Genomic DNA, 20,436 nt, shown 5'->3' on the forward strand with positions numbered 1-20,436 from the left:
GTTTGTAATTATTGTCAGACTGTGGTGTTCACCCTGATGAGGAGATGTAAAGCTAGAGAGAGATGAGCTGGGCTGGCTGTGCTTGCTGCCTAACTTGTGGGAGCCTTTGGATTGAGAGGGACTTGAAGCCAGAACCTGCTGCAGGATGACAAACTCCTGGTGGAGCAGCCTGGCTTTCAGGTGCTGCTGTGCTGGGCTCTTGGAGAACCTGGGCTTGGGGTGCCCGTGAGACTCTGAGGGAGCTCTGTAGATACGGACCTGTGCATACAAGGCCTGCCTGCTGGTGGTGTTCACAGACCTTCATTGTTGGGTTGTCTCTGTTCTAAAAACTGCACAGCATCTTCCTCCTGCAGAGCCCCATTCTTTGGAGGAACTTTTAATTATAAGTGTAATCCGTAAAAGATTTTTGACATTACTTTCTTTTTTCTCAGTCTGTTTTTTATAATGTGACAAAAATTTGTTGCTGGCTTGCAGTGAGTTTTGAGCCCCTGTGTGTACCATTGCTGCAGTCAAAAGGCAAAGGAGACGTGAGATGGGCCATGCCTTTAGTAAAGGATGTGGTGTCAGTGTCTCTGCAGCTTAGCTCCACATTGACCAAAACTTAACAGAGAACTCTTTGTTTGTGTATGTGGGCTTTGAAGTCTTGTCACTCAAAGATAATATCTTTGAAACCTCTCGGGTCAGTAGGTTGTGGTCAGCATCTTAGTCTTTGGGACAGAGACTGTTCTCATTTATTTTTGGATAACACCTATTTCATTGAGGCCTACTCTGGAATGTTAGAGGTACAGTTTAAAAAAGAAAAAAAATAAAAACCCTCACAAAAAAAAAAACCAAACCACCAAATTTGAGGCTGTGGCTGAATAGTCTAACCAACTTTCTATGGTTTCCATGGCTTTTCAGAGTGCTTGAAGAGGTGCATGTGGAACAAGATGGAAATAGTGGTATTTTTCACAAATATTTCCTATTTTTAGGGTATGTGCTCAGTATTAGAAACTATCATTAAGGTCTAAGTAATGTGGAAAAGTACATAAATGACTTACATATTCTGTTTAAGCATTTGTTGCTTTAAGTAGCAGCTGCAGTGACCCAGGAGTAGAATAGCAGACGTTGCTGGATGTAGATGAGGTTTTACTGGCAGAGCTCTTTAGCACCTGGTGTAGGAAAATGTTTTTCTCCTTATAAATGCCAAAGCTGCATACCTTTTTACTTCCATACTGTAGTTGTTATGCTAAGGCAAGCAGTTCAAGTTCCTTGTGGATACTTTGGATTGGGCTGATACCAAATCCTTTTATGTTGAAAGATCCCTTTTTAAAAAAAAATATTACTTTTTTGTTGTTGCTGTTAAAATTCTGAAGTGGGTAAATTACACATTTCTGGTATGCGTTTGTTTTGAAATGTTACCACGTTTGTTTGCTGACTCAGTAACTTGCTGTAACTTCCTTATATCCTGGACCCGTGTTGATGCTCTAAAAGGCAATGTAATTTCACTACCTATAAAAACCAGAATTGCCATTCAGCCGCTAGAGCCTTCTATTTTGAAAGTATACTTGCATGATGTGCTTTTGCACATAGTATTTTTAATTTCCAGCTTAGGTGCCAACATGAGCCCATTCTGTTTATTCCCCATATCTGGAGCTCTGTGTTTTGGGTGGGATGTCTGTTCTGCAGTAGCAGCAGTTTTAGCAGCTGCATGCTTTGAGGCCTCGTCTCCTCTGGCATGAGATCCAGTGGTGAAGTGAGAGAAGAGCAGCATGGGGGCTGGGTTGGACTGTCCCCATTTTATGTCTTCTGCAGCTGAAGAGCTGCTGTTGAGAAGGGGAAGGGCCTGTCTGCCATCCCTGTCCTGGGGGCTGGAGGCAGGAAGTATGACCTTGAATGTTGCAGAGATAGTCGTAGCAAGGAAGTGATAAACTGGGAGTCTTTTCAAGAGACTTCTTCAGAATGATTTGAGGCTCTTTGAACAACCAGTCTGGTTGTGATATTCTGTGGAGTTAGATATAGGTGTCTGCAAACACACATGGAGCGCCCTCCCCTTTATCAGACAAGTCCTTGATGCTGGAAGAGAAAGTATCCTGGGAGGAAAACAATGCATGATGCTTGCGTGTCTGAAGACACATAAAACCAATGAAGTTTGCCTGGACTACGACTACTCAAATGTGGCACTTGTGGATTTTCAGTCTTTTGGCAAGCATCCACCTTGTACAACTGCTTGCAGAAAGCAGAAGGTCCTCTGAATGTTCCTGTGGCCCCTCCAAAAGCGAGGAAACTCCAGTAAGAAGCAGGCTTGGTGTGCTGGAGTGCCATGCTCTGGCAGCTCACCATACCTGGCCTCAGGGAGTGCCTGGAAAATGGGAGTGTAGCAGGGTGAGGTTACTCTGGGCTGGCAGCAATGAGACCTGGGAGGGCGGCTCCCTGCTCCTGGCTGCCTGCCGATGTCCAAAAATCCCTCCTGTGGTCATGGTTGGTGGGTTAAGCACAGACAGGAACCATATGGAGCTGCTGCCTATTGCAAGGAAAGGCCTAGCCATGGACAGTGCTGCCTTATGTATATAAGTAAGGCTTACCTTTGTGTTTTATATATGGCTTTTCTAAAAGTAGAAGGCAGGGAAGGTGAACCCAGGTTCTTTGAAAGTCAGTGATACTCTTGACAGCAAGAAAATAATGAACCTCAATCTAGATCCCTTTCAGGATTTATTCAGTACCTTTATCCTTGTTGAATAAAATATTTACATCGGTTTTGCTATGTTTTGTGGATTTTATCTTGGTGGACCCTCAGTTGCTGGTAGAAAACTAAAATACACAGGGAAATCTGTCTCTCATCGTTAGCAAATCTGGGAAAGCTAGACACTGATGTGCGTCAAACTAGTGAGTTTTGATAATCAAGACAGTCTGCTTCCACTTAAATGCTGCTCAGCTGGGAGGAGAGGACTTGAAAAAATCTGGAGTTTTGCAGGAAGTCTCCCAGCTGTCTAACTTTTGCAATAGAAACCTTAAGATGGAGGGTTTTGGTGGATTTTTTACTTGTGTTTTTTGCCTTACTTTTCAGCTGGCCTGCTGCTGCGGTACTGCTGCTTGTTCCTTGTGCTGCAAATGCTGCCCCAAGATAAAGCAGTCAACCAGCACCCGCTTCATGTACGCGCTTTACTTCATCCTGGTGACCATCATCTGCTGTGTCATGATGTCCACAACAGTAGCTAACGAAATGAAAACTCACGTAAGTAGCAGGGATGGGGTCACTGCTGCCCCTGGAAGAACTGGGGCTCCTTGCACAGCTCTTTGTGTACAGGGGTGCTCCCTCAGAAGAGGCGGTCAATTTCCTCCACCTATCTACTTCAGAACACAGATGGGATGATTTTCCATGCTCAGTCTCTTGATTTTTCCATGCCCAGCATCTTCCCGTCACCCACTGAGCATGTTTCACAACAGGAAGAGCCAAGGCCTAGCATCCTTCCTCTCAGTTGAAGTCTGCTGCAGTGAACCCACCCCAGGTTTGCTGTGCAGGCACTGACACAGGAGGGAGAAGTATGGGGGAACTTGTTTTAGTAGAACAAATCAGTTCAGTCTAACCTTGATTTTTGTCTCTGGCAGCTCGTTTAGCAGCAGATGCAGCAAATTAGAAAATAACTCTTCCAAGTGTTGCAATTTTAATTCTGCCTTCCTGGTGTGACAGACTACTGCAAAGCACAATGCTGCAGAGCCTCTACAAGGGGTTTTCTTCAGTGTATGTTGAGTCATTGTGTTCACATGGCCTCTAACCACAGCAAATATTGTTCATCTCTAATTGTCTTTTTAATTAGAGAGCTTCAAAAGCATGAAAGGAGCTGTGGCTGAAGCTAGACTTTAAAACTCAACTTTCTTTCAGAGTCTTAATATACCTTTCTTAAGCTAAATGGTCACCAGCCTGCTTGTGCTCACACACTGGTCCTGTTGTACCACATGTTTGGTTTGGCTTCAGAAACCACCCAAGTAGCACAAATCCTCTCTCTCACCCACTACAAACTACAGTAATAAAACTCTGCTTTTAACTAGAGGGAACAAGGGCTGCATTGCTTAATTCTTAAAAATGAAGATGCATCAAATGCATCATTGGGCCTGCTTTGGGGGTTGTGTATGTGCTTGTCCTGGAGGCTCAGAAAGCTTCCATCAGTGTGAACATCTTGTTGTTTGGTGCTCCTTTCCCAAGAGAGGGAGGTTGCACAGCGAGGCCTCTTTCCTCGTTGGATCAGTTGCTGGACAAGCTGATGCCCTGGTTACATTCTGCACTTGACTTTTGATTATCTCTGAAACACTTCCCTCCAGAGCATCCCAGGTGAAGGAGCTGGTGGCAGCACCCCCTTCCTGCAGCACAGATGAACCCGTGGGTTTATAGCAGGCTAACTGGGGGGCTTCTGCTGCCTGTGACCTTTCCATCTTGTGATTGTACCTTCTTTGTATGTTCTGTCCTAATTTTCTATCATTTAATAGCACTTTGCATGAGTTATCCTAGTGCTACATTTTACCCCAGGCTACCAGAAGTTGCTGACCACCCTGTAGGAGCACCCAGGACAGATGTGATGCTTGCCTGTAAGCTGTGACTTAAAAACTGTTCAACATGTGCGTGATGAAATTGCTTGCCAGGAATTGCTTTGACTTACTAGATGCTTAGCTTGGCAATAAAGTGAATAACCCAAGGAACTTAAGTGTGTGGGAGACAAATTATGTGCTCATATCCAAATTTCATAAAGTTCTTTTCCATCAGTAGTGTGGTTTTAATGCTTGTATCCCTAACAAAAAATACTCTTTATCCAACAGAGAAGTGATTCAAGAAGCCTTCAGCAACATGCTTTTCAGTATTGCCAAATTTCTTTTCCAGTTCATAGTCCTGAAAGCTCAGTGTGGGAAGAAATGGCACAAAGAGTAGCTGTTAGTTTGAAGTGGAAGGATAATCACTGTCTTAGTTTAGAGCATTTGATGTCTTTGAATGGGAAATGGACCATCTGAAAGCAGGCTTTCTTTATCTGCTTTCTAATTTAATAATTATGTTCAGGGCTGTTAAGAGTTCAAAGACCCCTGAAGCTAATTCAGCACAGTTTTGATGGAGTGCACCTTGAAAATACTTATTCATACTAACCAGTCTCAGCTTCTCAGTGATGAGCTGTGTTTTGGAAGTGCTGTGCACTTACTGATTCCTTTGCTTTTGGCCGGGTCATGGAACACTCCCAGCTCCTGAAGCCAGACTGTAAGCAAATACTTTGCATGATATTTTTGGGACCTCACCGTCTCTTTTTTTTTTTTTTCCTGAGAGAGAACAGATTTTGATTAATTTTAATCAGATTTTATTTTTTAAATTGTATTTAGGTAAAGAATGTCAAATTTCAAATTGTAGTGCAGTCCTTTTTAGAGCTGTAATCTTGGCAAGGAACCATGTGTCTCCTTTACCAGTTCAAATACTCTTGCTCATCTTACATGGAAAGAATCTCTCGTTTGTCAGTGAGAGGTGTTTTTTTCTCTTTGGTCGTTTTGCTTTAAGTTCCCAAGTATACATAGTAGACCTCTGGGGAAAGAAGCAAGAGGCAGTGGAGGAGCAGGGAAGAAGTTGATGGTTATTTGCAGAAAAATTTCGGATAGTAAAATGTAAAATAGATTTTGCAAGAGCAACATTGCATATCAAGGCAAAAGACTGGGTATTCATCAATCAAGACATGTGAGCCCTGTGACAGGGACAGAAGTACAGATAAGACCAATATGGAGTTGCACTGCATATTGTGCTTCTGTACCTTGATCCATGTACTATTTCTTTTTTCCTGTTATGCTGTTTTTTAAAAAAAACAGATACAGCTTTACTTGCATATGTTCTGTTGAAGCAAAAAATTGCATTTTACAGGCTTGGAAAGGATAATTTAGAGAAGAAAAGGGAAAGAATTGTTTTGGTCTCTCAAAACAGTGTTTAGATTTTTTTTAAATTTAAATTTTTAATGTTAAAGCTCTTTCAAAACTAGTGATTTCAGTCTGAAAATATCTGTGTCCTGCTTAATGAATGAAAAGAGAAATAAGAATACATTTTCAGGAAAATGAACACCAGTAAAACTCAGTTTAGTTGTGTGAAAGCATTTCAGTACAAGGTGGTCACATGTTCCAGCAAAACATACTTTCAGGCTTATTTCCCCTGCTAGGTTTATATCTTGGCCCTTAGCTGCATTATTGCATGTTAAACACCAAATATGCTGCCAAAAATAAAGGTTCTGAGTGCAGATGCCCGTTGCATATTTCTGATAAAAATTTAGCCATAGATTCGTGATGGTGTGTTCTGATCTGATTGTTTCTTGGTTTTTTATTTAATTTCTCAGCTGCACAGGACAGGTGATTTTTACGTGGGGATTTTTGCCCTTGCTTTCCCACTTACATAGATTTTCACTCATGTGTCCTTAACGAAGTTTTCCTGCCATATTCTCCCTCCTTGGATGAGGACATCCAGGTGGAAGCAGGGTCCTCCAGGGATGTTCCTGCACACTTCTCCTTTCCTGTTCCCCTGGGATGTGCTTTGCCACACTCCTGCACTCACACATTTGGGTGCTGACAGACCCCACCCGGGGCTGGCCAGGCACCACGATGGTTCTGTGTGCTTGCAGCTTGCACTGAAAGGAGAGCAACTTCAGGACGTCGTGTTTCTGTAGATGCTGCTCAGATGTTGATCATCTCTGAGGCTGCAGTGTGTGCTGGAAGGTTGCCAGCTTTGCTGTGATAACATCATTGCTTGCACAGCAGCTGAGGCGTTTGTGTTATTGGAGCGGATACTGAATTTCTGCAACAAGAATGCTTTGTCCTCTGCTCCGAGGCCAAAGAATTTAACTTCTGCTGCTTTTAAAGGTACAAAAGTAGCTATTTCACTGTATCTTGGCAAATAACAAATATGTGACTTGATGGCTATCGAAAATACCCAGCATGGTAAAGCACGTGGGGTAGGCAGCCTTCTCAGCAGCTGAACATGTTTCAGAGCTATAGATTGAAAAGAAATATCAGTCTTTTTTCTATCAATGAAGTCACATAGCCTTGATACATTGTTCCCAGCAGTAGACTATCCTTTCACAAAAACATACTGTTTTTATTACACCAATCCTGTTGTTCCTCGCACTGTGCTTGTGTGTTGTCCCTATTAGGGTCTCCAAGACTTTGATTTTATTCTTGTTTTTTCCTTCAGGACCATGGGTCTCCTAAAAGACCATTCAGTCTCATGGGACTGTTTCTGTGGCCATCACTTTTTGCTGCATAGCGTGGTGTATACTACATGGCAGCTAAACTCTTTGTTGCTTATGTAGGGCAAACTGAGCTATTGTTCTTGTGAATCCATCTATTTTCTCTCAGCCAGACCTGTAATAAAGTTAATACTTACAGGAGGAAAGAATGTATAAGTTCAAAAATCTCATCAAGATTTCTGTAGAAACCTGTGCAATTAAACAAGGTGCCTATTTATGGCACCCAGAGATCTGTTTCTAACTAGCTAGTCAGTTAATCAAGTTCTGTGATATTTTTGTTTTGTTGTGTTTTGTTATGAAAGTCTTGTAAGTAAAACGAAGAGATCTGGGAAAAATCTGTCTCCTTAGTGAGTACTATCATCGATGTCAAACAAATAAGTAATTTTCCCCGAAATATTTTTAGTTCAATATTATACTATTTTCTAACCTCTCCTGATTGATGGTTCTTATAAGCGAAGAACAGGAAAGCAGTAATTGATAGCCCAGTTGCTGTCCCTGGCATTGTTGTGGCACCTTGGCTTGCCCTGGCATCACTGTAGCTTTGAGAGTTCTCATAATTATTCCAGTCAATCCGTTTGCTCATTTTGAATGCTGGCATGTTTTCCCAGTCTGACATTTCATTGCTTTCCAAGACCTGGGAAAAGTGTTGCTGATTGTCCAGACAATTTCTCAGGAGCTTTCCAAAAATTCTTGGATGCAAGTTAGCCACAGCTACTTTAATGTCCAGCTTCTTTATGCAGTGGCTACTAATCTCTGAGTTACTGCTGTTAAGGAGCAGCTTGGAGTGGCCTAGCTTGAGTCCCTTCTTGTAGCACCACAGAGCTGTGCTGTTGGTGATGAAACAGCAGATGAAACAGCAGTTTTCATCTCCTCAGCTGGTTCTAGCCTGTCAAAAATCAGCTCCAGATTGTAGTTAGGTTTGCTACCCTCAGCTCAGCCACGCAAGTGCTGCAGTGATCTCCTCTCTTTGAGAAACTGCTAGGAGGCTTGTTGAGCCCCTGACTGGTTTGGAGTCCTGGAACATGGATTGGAGTTGCATACCCTGCTGAGAGAGGTAGGCTTTCAGAGCCTGGTGGCTGGAAGCTGGCAGTTTACTTGTTTATCACTTGTTTCCTGAATCTCAGAGGACTTTCTACCCAGCTGGGCATGCTGCCTGATGGTTAGCACACAGACCCTGTTATTCTTTCATTGTTATGGCTTTGTGTACTGACCTGCTTGATGAATAAAGGGGTTTCCTTTGCCATAGCTGTTGATTTGTGCGTGCTGTGTCCTGCTACACGTTGGCTTCTCTATCCTCCAGTCACCTGCACGGATAGAGCAGTCAGCTCCAGAGGGTTTAATAATGCTGTTCAACTGGTCTTACCAGCCTTAGCTGAAGGCTGTAAGCATACAGAGAGGCCCTTTTTTCCTTTGAAATGGATAGTGGTTTTCTAATTAAATTCCTGTATTTCTGTGCAGCTGAATGGTTCTCTGGCTGTGAGGAGCCGATGTCTACACAGAGATGCCTCACAGCAGCGGGTCCTGGCCACACAGACCTGTTTTTCTGAGCACCCAGCATCATATTCATGTGGTGAAACTGAAGCCAAAATGTGCAGCTGTTTGTTTTCCCCTTCATGGGGAATGGCCTCAAAGGCAAATATTTAATGAGTCAAGAGAGGCAGGAATATTCCATCTTTCTGTTAATTTAAAACAAAATCAGGTCAACTGGCACAACTCCCTTTCAGAAGCTGTGATGGAAAGGAGGGTGGCTGCTGCCCCTGTGACACTTGGGTGTGTTTCAGTCTGTCTTTCCAGCCAGGGCTGCACAAGCCCCTGGTGTGTCTCATGTAAGCTGAATTACTGAAGTAATCTCTTGCTGTACAGCGTGGGAAGAAGGGAGAAGATCCCTAGGGTGAGGGAATAAGCAGTTATGGCATGAACCAGGAGAGCTGAAGGAAAGTGGACTTGTACCCCAAGGGATATGTAAAGAATTGAGAGAAGGCTCTGGAAGAGTTCAGTCCCTTATGTTTTAGATTTTGTTATATCCCCTGAACCCTGAAATCCAGGCTGAAGGGGTGTCAAAAGTCAAAGGTATTAAATGAAGCCAGTGAAAAGTCAGTGGTGCAAAGACATAGATGTGCTTATGTGTGCTTTGTGTCCTTTCTTACAGTTTATATATAATGTGTTCTGCTTTTCAGATTCCCTTCTACAAGCAGATGTGCAAGGGTATTCAGGCAGGTGAGATGTGTGAGAAGTTGGTGGGATACTCTGCAGTGTACAAAGTCTGTTTTGGAATGGCCTGTTTCTTCTTTTTATTCTTCTTGTTCACCATCAAAATTAACAACAGCAAAAGTTGCCGAGCATACATTCATAATGGGTGAGTTTTTTATTTGGCTGCCTAATTTTAACATCTAACATTTTAACATCTCCACTCTAATTTTAACAACTCTTCACAAATTTGTGCCACAAACTTTCTACTTGGGTGTAGTACTGGGCAGAAAAAAACCCCAAAACTCAAAAATCTTCACTTGTTTTTAGAAAACAAAATCTTGTTTTTAGAAATAATGTGGTCAAGTGAAAACTGAGTAATGTGGTAATCAGTCATCAAAGGACGGGTTTTTTCCCTCATTATTCTTTAAATAAAGATTTCTTGTGGTACTAAAGCTGAAAATCTCTATTTCCTATTACAACCAGATGTTTTTTTTCTCTCATACAGATTCTGGCTTATTAAACTTATAGTTCTGGCAGCAATGTGCTCAGGAGCCTTCTTCATTCCTGATCAGGACACTTTCCTCAATGGTATGTCCTCTTATTTTTGTTATGCTGCTTCATCCTCTACCATCTTGTGACTGGTTAGGAATCCAAGAAGTCTGATCAACATGAATATTGCCTTGTTTCTTCAAGTAAAGCCTTTACAGGCCAGATGCAAAGACAGTGTTTGGGGGCAACACTGTGTGTGCAAATTACATGGTCTTCTTGTGAATGGGCAGGGAACAGCATGTTTTTTCTGACCAGGAGCAGGCTGAAGTGGTAGGAAACGATGTCGCTGCAGCAATTCTTTAAGAATTCTTGCCAATTCTTTAAGAAGTATGGAACTATAATGGTGCAGAGGGAGTTGTTCGCTCAAGAACACAGAGCTGCATATTGGTTTGGCTTGTGCAGGTAGCTCTAGCACAGTGCAGCGGTCAGGCTGCACAGTGGAGAGGTGCCAGTGCTCCAGGAGGCACAGTAACCCGCTGGGCACTGCTGGGCACTGGAAACTTGCAGTGCCCCAAAAGAACTTGGGATGTTGTTAGTTTTCAGGTTGGGGGTATACATGCAGTAAAGTAAAATTAGAGTTCTTGGGCCCTGGTACGTGTGCTCTGCTGAGAATGCCGTATCAGAAACACTTCCAGTTTTGGAAGGAATGCTGGCACAGCACAGGCATGCTGGTGCTAACCCAGTACTGAAGTGCCAGCTGGGAGGGGAGTTTATCGCAGAAATCTTGTGGAGCAGAAATCCGGGTGATACCAAGATGAGTTTGTTGTCCTGCATTTGCAGTAAGTACATCTTACAGGTCCTTGTAAGCCCTTCAGCTGTTGGGTCTGAACAGGTGATGGGGAATGGGATGGGATCAATAAAGCAAAGGAGCAGTTGTGTATGCTGCCTGCTCCCACAAAGACTAGCTTGGTTACCTTGTTCTCAACGCCCATCTGCTCTAGCCAGGATGTTTAAAAGGGCAGGAGGGAGGGGTAACATGGGGAAGAGAATAGAGTGGGCAGAGTATGAGCACAGTACTCTGGGAAGCTAAAGTAAAGACCACTACAAGTAAACCACTGACAGGTGTAATTCAGTTTCTTGCTTTTGCTGTCTGTTTGTTTGGCCCTGGCTCAGTTTGAGGCCCTCTTCTATGTCCTCTCTGAAGCTGTGGCATGGCTGTACGTGTTTGTCCTTAGGACCCGTTCTGTTTGGATTAGATGTAGCAGTACAATGCCTTGTGCTTGTGAGCAGGTGAGACTGCCTGTCATCTTTGCAAGTGACCCTTGTCATGGTGAAACATCTTCAGGAATGTGAAAAACGCCAATCACTTGTTTTCAAAAATTTAAAAGTTTAATAGTAATAAAAATGGTTATAAAAATAGTAATACAATCAGAGTAATAATAATTTGGACAATAAGGATTTAAGACAATATGAGACAATAAAGACAAAGAGTTACGGACGTCCGGGTACCTTTTTCCAGGCAGCACGGGCCCAGGAAAAAGGACACACCTCTAACAAAAGGAGTAATCTTTAAGAGCAGTAGCCTGTTGCATATTCATACACTTCATACATGATGCATAAATTCTTATTCAAACACAGGATTTTTGTCTGGTCAGTGTCAACTTCTCCTTTCCAACACCCATGGCGCCTTCGAGGCGGGAAGCAGCTAGTTTCTTCTGATAGGAAAGCAATAAATTCTTCTCTTCTGAAAGATTTAGGTGTCCTGTGGCTGTTATCTCGCTGCGAGTCCTCTCTTTTAAACAAAGCATCTTATATAGCATAGTTTCTATTTTAGCAATTTTTTATAACTTAAAACTATACAGTACTTAAGAGAATTAATACAGCATTACTTGCTAACACAACACATATAATATTCATTTTAATATTTGCGAAAAGCCAATCATAAAATACATGCATTTCTCACAATGAACTTATGTGTTTGCAGAAAAGGAGAAACAGAATTTTTTAATGCTGATTTTCAGCAGCAGTCTAATGTAGTCTGGAGATACAGCATAACAAGCTTTCTTCCCCAAACTAGCTCACGACTTTTCACTCCAGCAACTCCTGCTAAACTGACATCTAGTCTTCCCCTGAATTTGAAATTTACAAATGGTTTGGGTATAGTATATTTGTGGGCTTTTCTCCCCTTCCTTCAAGAAACTTACACTGTCTTTTGGTTGGTTGGTTTGGTTTGGGTTTTTTTTAGAGGGAGAGAGTCATTCTCCCAACTGCTTTTTTTTTTTTTCTTGAAAAATTAAATCTCTTGCCATGTTTCCCAAACAGTTTGTTAATCATGGGGGAGGAAGATTATGTGCAAGCAGTAGGTTTCTGTGGGTTGTAGTGTTAAATCCACACTGGCTATGCTGATCTTACCTGTGATTGATCCATAAATGTCTGCAGTATACCGTGGCAGAGGGAGATCAGGAGAGTCTATTTAATTATTCACTCCATTGGTGGTCTGACCTTTCCTACTCTCCCTTTCCCAAATACACATGCCACTCTGTGCCCTGCCTGTTTTTTATGTACTCTTTTTCAGAATTACTTAATCCGTTTTTTTGTTTTGTATGTTTGAAGAAGCCTGTCAAGTGTATACAATATGTTTAGCAAACCAGATAATGACATTTTTGCTTGCTTTTAAATAATGAGCTTATGATAGCGTAAGAAAAAAAATCTCTACATGAGCTGCTAATGGAAATGAGCCCTGACTGTTCCATTCTTCCACTTAACTTACACAGGCTTTTTTTCAAAAGGAAAGCACAATGGAAGGATATGGCTGAATTTTGCTGATGTACTTCTTGGTCTTTTTTTCACTGAAATCAGTTGCACACCTGGAGTAATTTGTAGGCTGTGTACTGCAGAGCAGCACAAGCTGTATATACAGCTAAAAATTAAAATAGATATCTGTATTTCCTCAGACACATCTGATGTTGCATGTAAGAAATCTGTTGTCTAAAACATCCAAGCAGCTACCCAAATGCAGTATATGTAGGTCAACAGTTAAGTACCCAAATAACCTGTCCTAAAACCAGTCAGTGAATACTAAGTGTTCCTTGGGAGTGGCTTGGAACAGCATTTGTGAATAGATAAACCCCACCTTTGTTTTTCTGTGGTACTGGAATCTGGAAGATAAGAAATTGCCCGTTTTAGTAATGACTGGGTTCCACTACCTTCAGTTTCAGGGTTTAGATTCCTGTGGAAAGCCTTCACACCACCTCCTTTCTGTCAGTCACAAATAAAGGTTTCAGTATTTTCTGTCTGAACGTAGTAACTCATAGGCTCCACAAAAATTTTCTAGGTTAGGGACAACCCAGTAGCTGTCCTGACATGATTATATTGAAAATGTAGCAGGTTGCAAGCTGAATTCATAAGGGAGCTAATCTTGAGTTAACTGAGCTGGCCTTTAATCTGAAATCTCTCATCTCATGCTACATTTGTGAGCTTGAGATATTCAACCACATTAACAGCTTCACTGCATAGACAATAAATCCATTTTATCTCAAGGGAAAGGCGTTTGATCTATTTTCTGTCTCTCTGCCTTGCAGCCTGGCGCTATGTTGGAGCAACAGGAGGGTTCCTTTTCATTGCCATTCAGCTCATCCTGCTGGTTGAGTTCGCACACAAGTGGAATAAGAATTGGTATGTGTTGGGCAAGTAGTTATTTGCTTAAAATTCTGGTGGACTCCTGACCAATACTTTTCTCATAACAAAGAATGTAGATGTGTCTTGGATGTAATTTTTGAAAGAAGACACTTGAATCAGAGTTGTTCATATTTGCTTCATTTACCTTCTCCTTCCCCAACAGAAGCGTTTCCTCATTGCTCACTTCTACTCTGCTGATTTATTCTTACCTGAACTGCTTGGCTTCCATTAAGTAGTAGTGTCTTGGGATGCAAAAATTTCTTACTTTAAGTTATTGTATATTTTATATGAAAATACATCTGCTAAGTGGAGTGGTGCAAGAGAATAAAACTGGAGTTGCAAAATGTAATAGTGAAACTGTGTGCAATGTTGTGAACTGATAAATCCTGCTTTGTCTATGTCAGCTTAATGCACGCCAATTTTCTTTTTCAACTGAAGACTGCTAATTCGTGTTCAACTTCTTTCTTGTCATCTAAATAGGCAAGATTCCATTATCAGCCTGGATATACAATATTTGGGCATTGATTTCATTTTTGGTTCAAGTATATTTTCTATTACTGTCCTAGCCCTTCACCTCTCATCAAATTAAAATATTTAAGTTTTCCTCTGACATGTATTCTCCTGCCTCCACCTCCACCCTTTCTGTCTCACATTTCCTCCTCTACAAACTCTTGCAGCTCTTTCTTGTTCTAATTAAAATACCTGCTAAGAAAGAGTTTTAGCAAACCTTCAGCTTTGATGAATTCCTGTTTCAGGGACGAAGAGGTGAGAACTCCTTATACCACAGATATTTTTAGTACTAATTACTGTTGCTGGTTTTTTGTGGATGAAAGACTTCCAGCACCAGCATTTAACCTTAGCTTTCTTTACATTAGGTACTCTTTTAAAATAAGTTTCCACAAAATCACAGGAAAGAAACCCCACTGAAAAGACTTTCCATCTACAAAACAGCCCATTCTTTCAAAACAGCTGTTTTAGTTGCTCCTTTTAAACCCTGGTGGGCTTTGCTAGAGATGTTTGGAAGGTGAAGAAAGGAAAACAAGATGAACCACTCTTTAACTTAGGGAGACCGGTGATTAGACTCAAGTGGAGAGGAGGCTTTTTGAGTGAAAGAGTAGTAGAACTTCCAAGGTAGTACAAAGAGCAGAAGAGAGGCTATGCCATGAGCATAAACCTCTGGTTTCGTTGTGTGGAGAGCACCACTCGCTAGCCCAGCCTGCGGTACTTGGAGCTGCTGCTGAGGAAACACCTGAAGTGTTGAGCTGAGATGTGCTGATGGGCTGATCCTAGAGAACTCCTGGGAGTTCTGGGAGTCAGCACTGGGCTATAATTATTATAATTACTGGGCTAAAATTACAATCAGAAGGAGCTGATTGTGATAGTACAGAAGATAAACACTGATGCTAAGGAATGTTTCCCTCTGTTTCATGGGTAGGAACCTTGCAAGAATCTGTGCTGGTGTCATGACGCACGTGTGCTTCGGGAAAGGAAACACTGTCTTTTGTCTTTGAGGATATGAACTCTCGAGCTGTTAGAGTTTTATGTTCTGGGCAAGGGAAGACAAAGATAGGATGCTTGTCTCTCTCTCTGCAGGACTGCAGGTGCAAACCACAAGCAGGTGTGGAATGGCCTGCTAGCCCTGGTGACTCTCACGCTGTACTCCATTGCCGTGGCAGCTCTGGTGCTCATGGCTCTGTTCTACACGCGCCCGGAGGGCTGCCTGCACAACAAGGTGCTGATCGGGGTGAACGGCGGCCTGTGCCTCCTGGTGTCCCTGGTGGCCATTTCGCCCTGCGTCCAGAACCGTGAGTCCCCGGGCCTGCTCTCCTCCTGGGCTTTGGTGCTGCCCTGGTCGTGTGCCCAGAGGCATCAGCCATGTCTGGGCGCAAAGTCTAATGATAGTTCAGAGCTAGTGCTGCTCTTGAATCTTTATCTACCTTGTGAAGTGCTGTCGCTCCTTGTCAGCTTGACTGCTGAAACTGCAGAGGTGTGAGATGTTCTGGGTGTGCCATCAAGCACATAGTGTAGAGAACACCCACATGCTGATGGCTGCCACTGTGTTGTGAAATTTATCTAGGTCTGGCTGTGGTAGCTCTCAAACTCACTACTGTTTTACTATTTACTTTTGACTTCTTAGGATTTATTGTTTGCAGAGTTTGGGCCTGGTGGAGTTACCAGCAGAATTTTATACTTTGTGTGCTGTTAGTATTTTGCATACATTGGGCTGAAAATATTAGTGTGACTCCAACAGACATTTTACGGGCAAATAAAATTATTGTGGCAGCATTTGAAAAGCAGCTGTGTTTTGCAAAAGCACAGAGGTGATTCTTTACTTACACAGGAATCACTAATGCTTTCCTAAAACAGCCCATTGAACTAAAGGATAGACATTTTTCCTCTTTATTGGACAGTGGAACTGTATCTTAACTGCCTCAAACACTTACTAACTACCTTAAGTGAAAAAAAAAAAGAATACTGGTGTGCTGTTCTTTAAAAGATATAAATTTCTTTTTCAGTTTGCTAAAGTGTCTACAAAAATAACTAATTTTCCTCACTCTTGTAAAGGCCAGCCCCATTCTGGCTTGCTGCAGTCGGGAGTCATCAGCTGCTATGTCATGTACCTCACTTTCTCAGCACTATCCAGCAAACCACCAGAAACAAGTAAGTTATCTATTGCTTTACATATGTGAAAAACACCAGTCACTTGGTTTTAAAATTTTAAAAGTTTAATAGTAATAAAATGATTATAAAAATAGTAATAAGATTAGAGTAATAAAAATTTGGACAATTAGGGATTAGAACAATATGAGACAATAAGAACAAAGAGTTATGGATGGTCTGGGTATCTTTTTCTGGGCAGAATAAGTCCAAAAAAAGACACACACTTTAACAGAGGATTAACCCTTAAAAACAATAACCTGTTGCATATTCATACATCTCATACATGATGCATAAATTCCATTCAAACAAAGGATTCTGTCTGGTCAGTATCAACTTCTTCCTCTTCATCCTGACTCTTCAGGGCTGAACGAGGCAGGAAGAGGTTAGTTTCCTTCTGATAAGAGAGCAATAAATTCTTTTCCTCTGAAAGATTTAGGTGTCCTCTGGCTGCTATCTCAGTGGGAGTACCTCATTCCTCTCTTTAAAAAAAGTATCTTACATAGCAGAGCTTCTATTTTGACATTATATTATAGCCTAAGAAAATTAATACAGCATAACTTTCTAACATTACACATATAATATTCGTTTTAATAATTGCAAAAAGCCAATCATAAAATACACATTTTTCCCAATATAAATGCTTTAAAACATGTTGTGTATTAAAAGCAAGAGTTTAGCGAACCTGGATTAGCAGACTCAGGGATATAGAAGTGCTGCGTTTGGTCTTCACAGAAAAAAATTGCAAATGGTACCAATAAATCTGTGCAGCCAAGAGACTCTGCAACTGGCACTCTCCCTGGGTGTTAAATGCTTTGGTCTAGGGGCACTTTACTTACCTTGGGTGAGTTGCATCTGTTGTACCATTTCCTGTGAACAAATTTCCCAAAGTCTTGTAGCCTATTCCTCCTGTGACGAGTACACATTCTGTTAATACTGAATATGACAAAATACATAATGTGTTAGGTCACATGATAGGAGAGGGTTGGAACAAATGGCTCTTGGATTCCTCTGGAAGAAGGTGGGTGATCAGCTCCATCCAAAAGTGTACAAGATCCAGTTAGTATGTGCTGGCCATCAAAGTGGATACTAATATGACACATTTTTCTCCTAGAATTAGTCTGCTAAGTAGACCTGGACTCCTAATGAAGCAAAAACTTGAGTACCACTTGTATTTCATTTTGAGAGGAAATATTCAAAGAAAGGACTTGGAGTTGTGTCTCAGAGTTATGTTGCAGCTGAGATGGTGCTGTTCTCCAGCAGAGCTCTTGAACTCCACTTGCCTTTCAGTCACTAGTATTGCAGTTCAGGAGTATGGAACTCACTAGCATTTTAAGTTCTTGACACAGCAAAACCAGAGCAAGACTTTACAGCTCAGTTCAAACTTTCCTTTACCCAAATAAATGTCAGGTTCCTATGTTTGCATTGGAAGCATTCTTTTCACTTAGAGAAGATTTTTCTGGTTTGACTTAGTACACCCTTTCTTTATTATTACCCAACTTTTAGTGTTCAATAGCTGAAACAAAAATAGCTAGAGGAAAATGAGTTCAATGACAGGAAGGAAAAGTTTATACAGACACCTCTCAGGAAGAAAGGGGAGAGGTCGGGGGAAAAGTCTGTCATACTTGTGTAGGTACAGATATACACGCAGGAGTATTCTGGAGTTAGGAAGTAAACCAGACAGTATTTAGGTGTAAAATTTACTTATGGAACTTTAGCCATGTTTTGAATTAATATAATGTTAAATTTAGAAGGCATCAAAAGTCTGTCCACAGTGTAAAAAGAAGATGGGGAAGAAAGTAATATGTGGAATTAAATCATACGCCTTGTGTTGCTTCATGCTTGTCACAGACAAAGTCTTCAGCGTGAATGTTCTAATTCTTCTTGTATATATTGCAAGTATGGTTATTGCATTTGTTAGAGTTTGCATCAAGCACGCTCTCAGACCTCCTTGTTTTCCCTTGCCTGAGAATTCTCACAGTTGTCATCTGCTCTCAGAGGTGCTCCTTTGCCTGTCTGTGTGCTAAGGACTCCACATTTGGTTGTCAGCTTTCACAGCGGCATGTGCTAGAGAACGTGTGAGGGGCTGGTACTTACTGTGGGGTCCCAGCCCTGTTACTCAGGTTTGCCGTGAATTTACCTAACATTGATTTGGCTGAGAACCGGGCAACTACCAACTGCCTTTTTTTACTGTGTATGGATTTCATAGCTGTCCTCAAGGCACCCTTGCTGTCAAAGAGATTTTTGGTCTGAGGTCTGTACTGTCTTGGTCTTACATAGTTTTGTAGCCTTGGGTGAAGTGTTGGCAGACTTCCAACTTCCTGTTTCTTAGTTCACAAAACACTTGTTTTTTCCCTTGCTTGTCTGTTGTGGTCAGACAGGAAATTTTAGTACCCTACTAAGTTGCATTTTTTGTTTTGTCTGAAACACAGAGTCTGCTAGGTCAGATTTGCCCATTTTTTCTTTGTGATCTTTCTAAGAAATAGACAGAAACAACTGAAATTTATCTACCTACTGTCAGGTAATAAAAATTCAGTTAAAGCCTTCAGTCTGAAGACTACTTTAAAATGGAATGAAATGAGCTCTGCAAACTGTTCTTTTTGTTTGTTTGTGAAGTCCTGGATGAAAACAACCGGAATATCACAATCTGTGTACCTGAATTCAGTCAAGGCCTGCACAGAGATGAAAACCTGGTTACTGGCTTGGGTACTACGATTCTGTTTGGCTGCATTTTATATTCTTGGTAAGTCTGGGAGTTTGCAGTTACCTTTCTGTAAAAGTAATGTTGTGGTCCAAAGAGTGAAGGCTTATAGCAGGCCTCATGCAAAGTCACAGAGAAGTGTGGGATAAAGCTGAGCTGGAAGGTTTGTATTTTCCTCAGCTTCAGAGTTTTAGATGTTTTAGCTAAAAGTGTTCAACAAGATAATACAAATTTGGAAACAAATATATTTCTTTAAAATCAAATAGGGCAATTTATCTAGAGGCAGAGGGAAAGAAATTCCACCTGTCCATGATCCCAAGTAATCTCAATGTTGAACTCTAAAACTCTATACATTCACTTGAAAAATCTATCTGAAATTTTTGTAGCCTCCTAGCAGAGGCTGTGCTTGAAGGTCCTTGACTGTCCTTGAAGATCTTTAAAACAAATAAACAGTTGGGAGGGTTTAGGGCATCCTTTGAAAAATGATAAGCGCAGTATTGCCATCAGGATTTGCCATTGATCTGCTCTAAATAAACCCCTGTGCTGCTCATCTTTGATGTTCATCTTATATTATTGCAGCTCACTTCAATAAATTAAGTTATGCTCTGGGACAGGGAGTTGCCAGTGATTGAAAGGTGGTGTGTCATTTGTTTTGACTGTGCAGCTTGGCAGGAGACAGCACTGCCTGTCTGCTGCAGATTTTTGAGCAGGTTCTGCTACTGAATCAGTCCACTTAAAAATTCGCATTCAGAAACCTCTTCATATTTTTGTGAAGTGAAAACAAGAGACTTATTCTTCTGTTTATCAGATACACGTGTTCCATTTTGTTCTGATACAAAATAGATAAATACAGATATCACGGACCTAGTTCACATTAGAAGGGCACTTAGAGTGCATCAGGGAGGTGTTTCAGCACACAGACAATATTCATGTAGTCTGCCACTGAACTGTACCATGTAGCTGGGGAGGTAAGCAAGGGGGGTGCTTTGAAGTGTTGCTTGCCAAGGCTCAGTGTGTACACCAAGGCTGGGTAATGGGAAGTTTGCATTTCACATCCTAAAAGAGCAGGACAGGGCAAGAAGAAATTTCCTGTCAGAAGAAATTAGAAGGGATTCCCCCACAGATAACTGCAGTCATGCAAGAAAGTAATTTCTAGGAACTGTTACACTGAACAACAGTTGCTGGTAATTTACTTTTGAAAACTGACTGCCAGAGACCTGTGAGTTTGTTGGCAAAGCCTTTACAGAAATGCTGAGCCAAAGTGATGGCTGTGAACTGAGTATAAATGCACTGGTTGTGCACAGCAGGGGAGATCTCTTCTGGCTTGCAAATTGGAGCGCTTAGATTTTGCTGCTGTCAGATGGTGAATTCATCACCTTTCTAGAGTGACCTACTTTTAAGCTCATGATTCAGTCTGAGCTGGCCAGTGGCCATCTGCCAGGCTGGTTTCTACCTAGTGCAGGACAGACGTCTCACATGCTTGGTGCT

General features: G+C 41.6%; 1 protein-coding gene across 1 annotated transcript in view; it reads left to right on the plus strand.

Moving 5' to 3' along the window:
- Positions 1-3,046: 3,046 nt before the first annotated feature.
- SERINC5 (serine incorporator 5) overlaps positions 3,047-20,436 on the plus strand; it is a gene marked incomplete at its 5' end in the record, with an annotated part of 28,414 nt that continues 11,024 nt past the window's right edge. Inside the window, 7 exons of the mRNA XM_005427272.2 lie at positions 3,047-3,214; positions 9,410-9,588; positions 9,928-10,010; positions 13,493-13,586; positions 15,183-15,394; positions 16,155-16,250; positions 18,864-18,990. Of these exons, the coding sequence (XP_005427329.2) occupies positions 3,047-3,214; positions 9,410-9,588; positions 9,928-10,010; positions 13,493-13,586; positions 15,183-15,394; positions 16,155-16,250; positions 18,864-18,990 (959 nt within the window). The remainder of the gene's footprint in view (positions 3,215-9,409; positions 9,589-9,927; positions 10,011-13,492; positions 13,587-15,182; positions 15,395-16,154; positions 16,251-18,863; positions 18,991-20,436) is intronic.

This window comes from Geospiza fortis, unplaced genomic scaffold (genome assembly GCF_000277835.1).
Source record: "Geospiza fortis unplaced genomic scaffold, GeoFor_1.0 scaffold201, whole genome shotgun sequence".
Classification (NCBI taxonomy): domain Eukaryota; kingdom Metazoa; phylum Chordata; class Aves; order Passeriformes; family Thraupidae; genus Geospiza; species Geospiza fortis.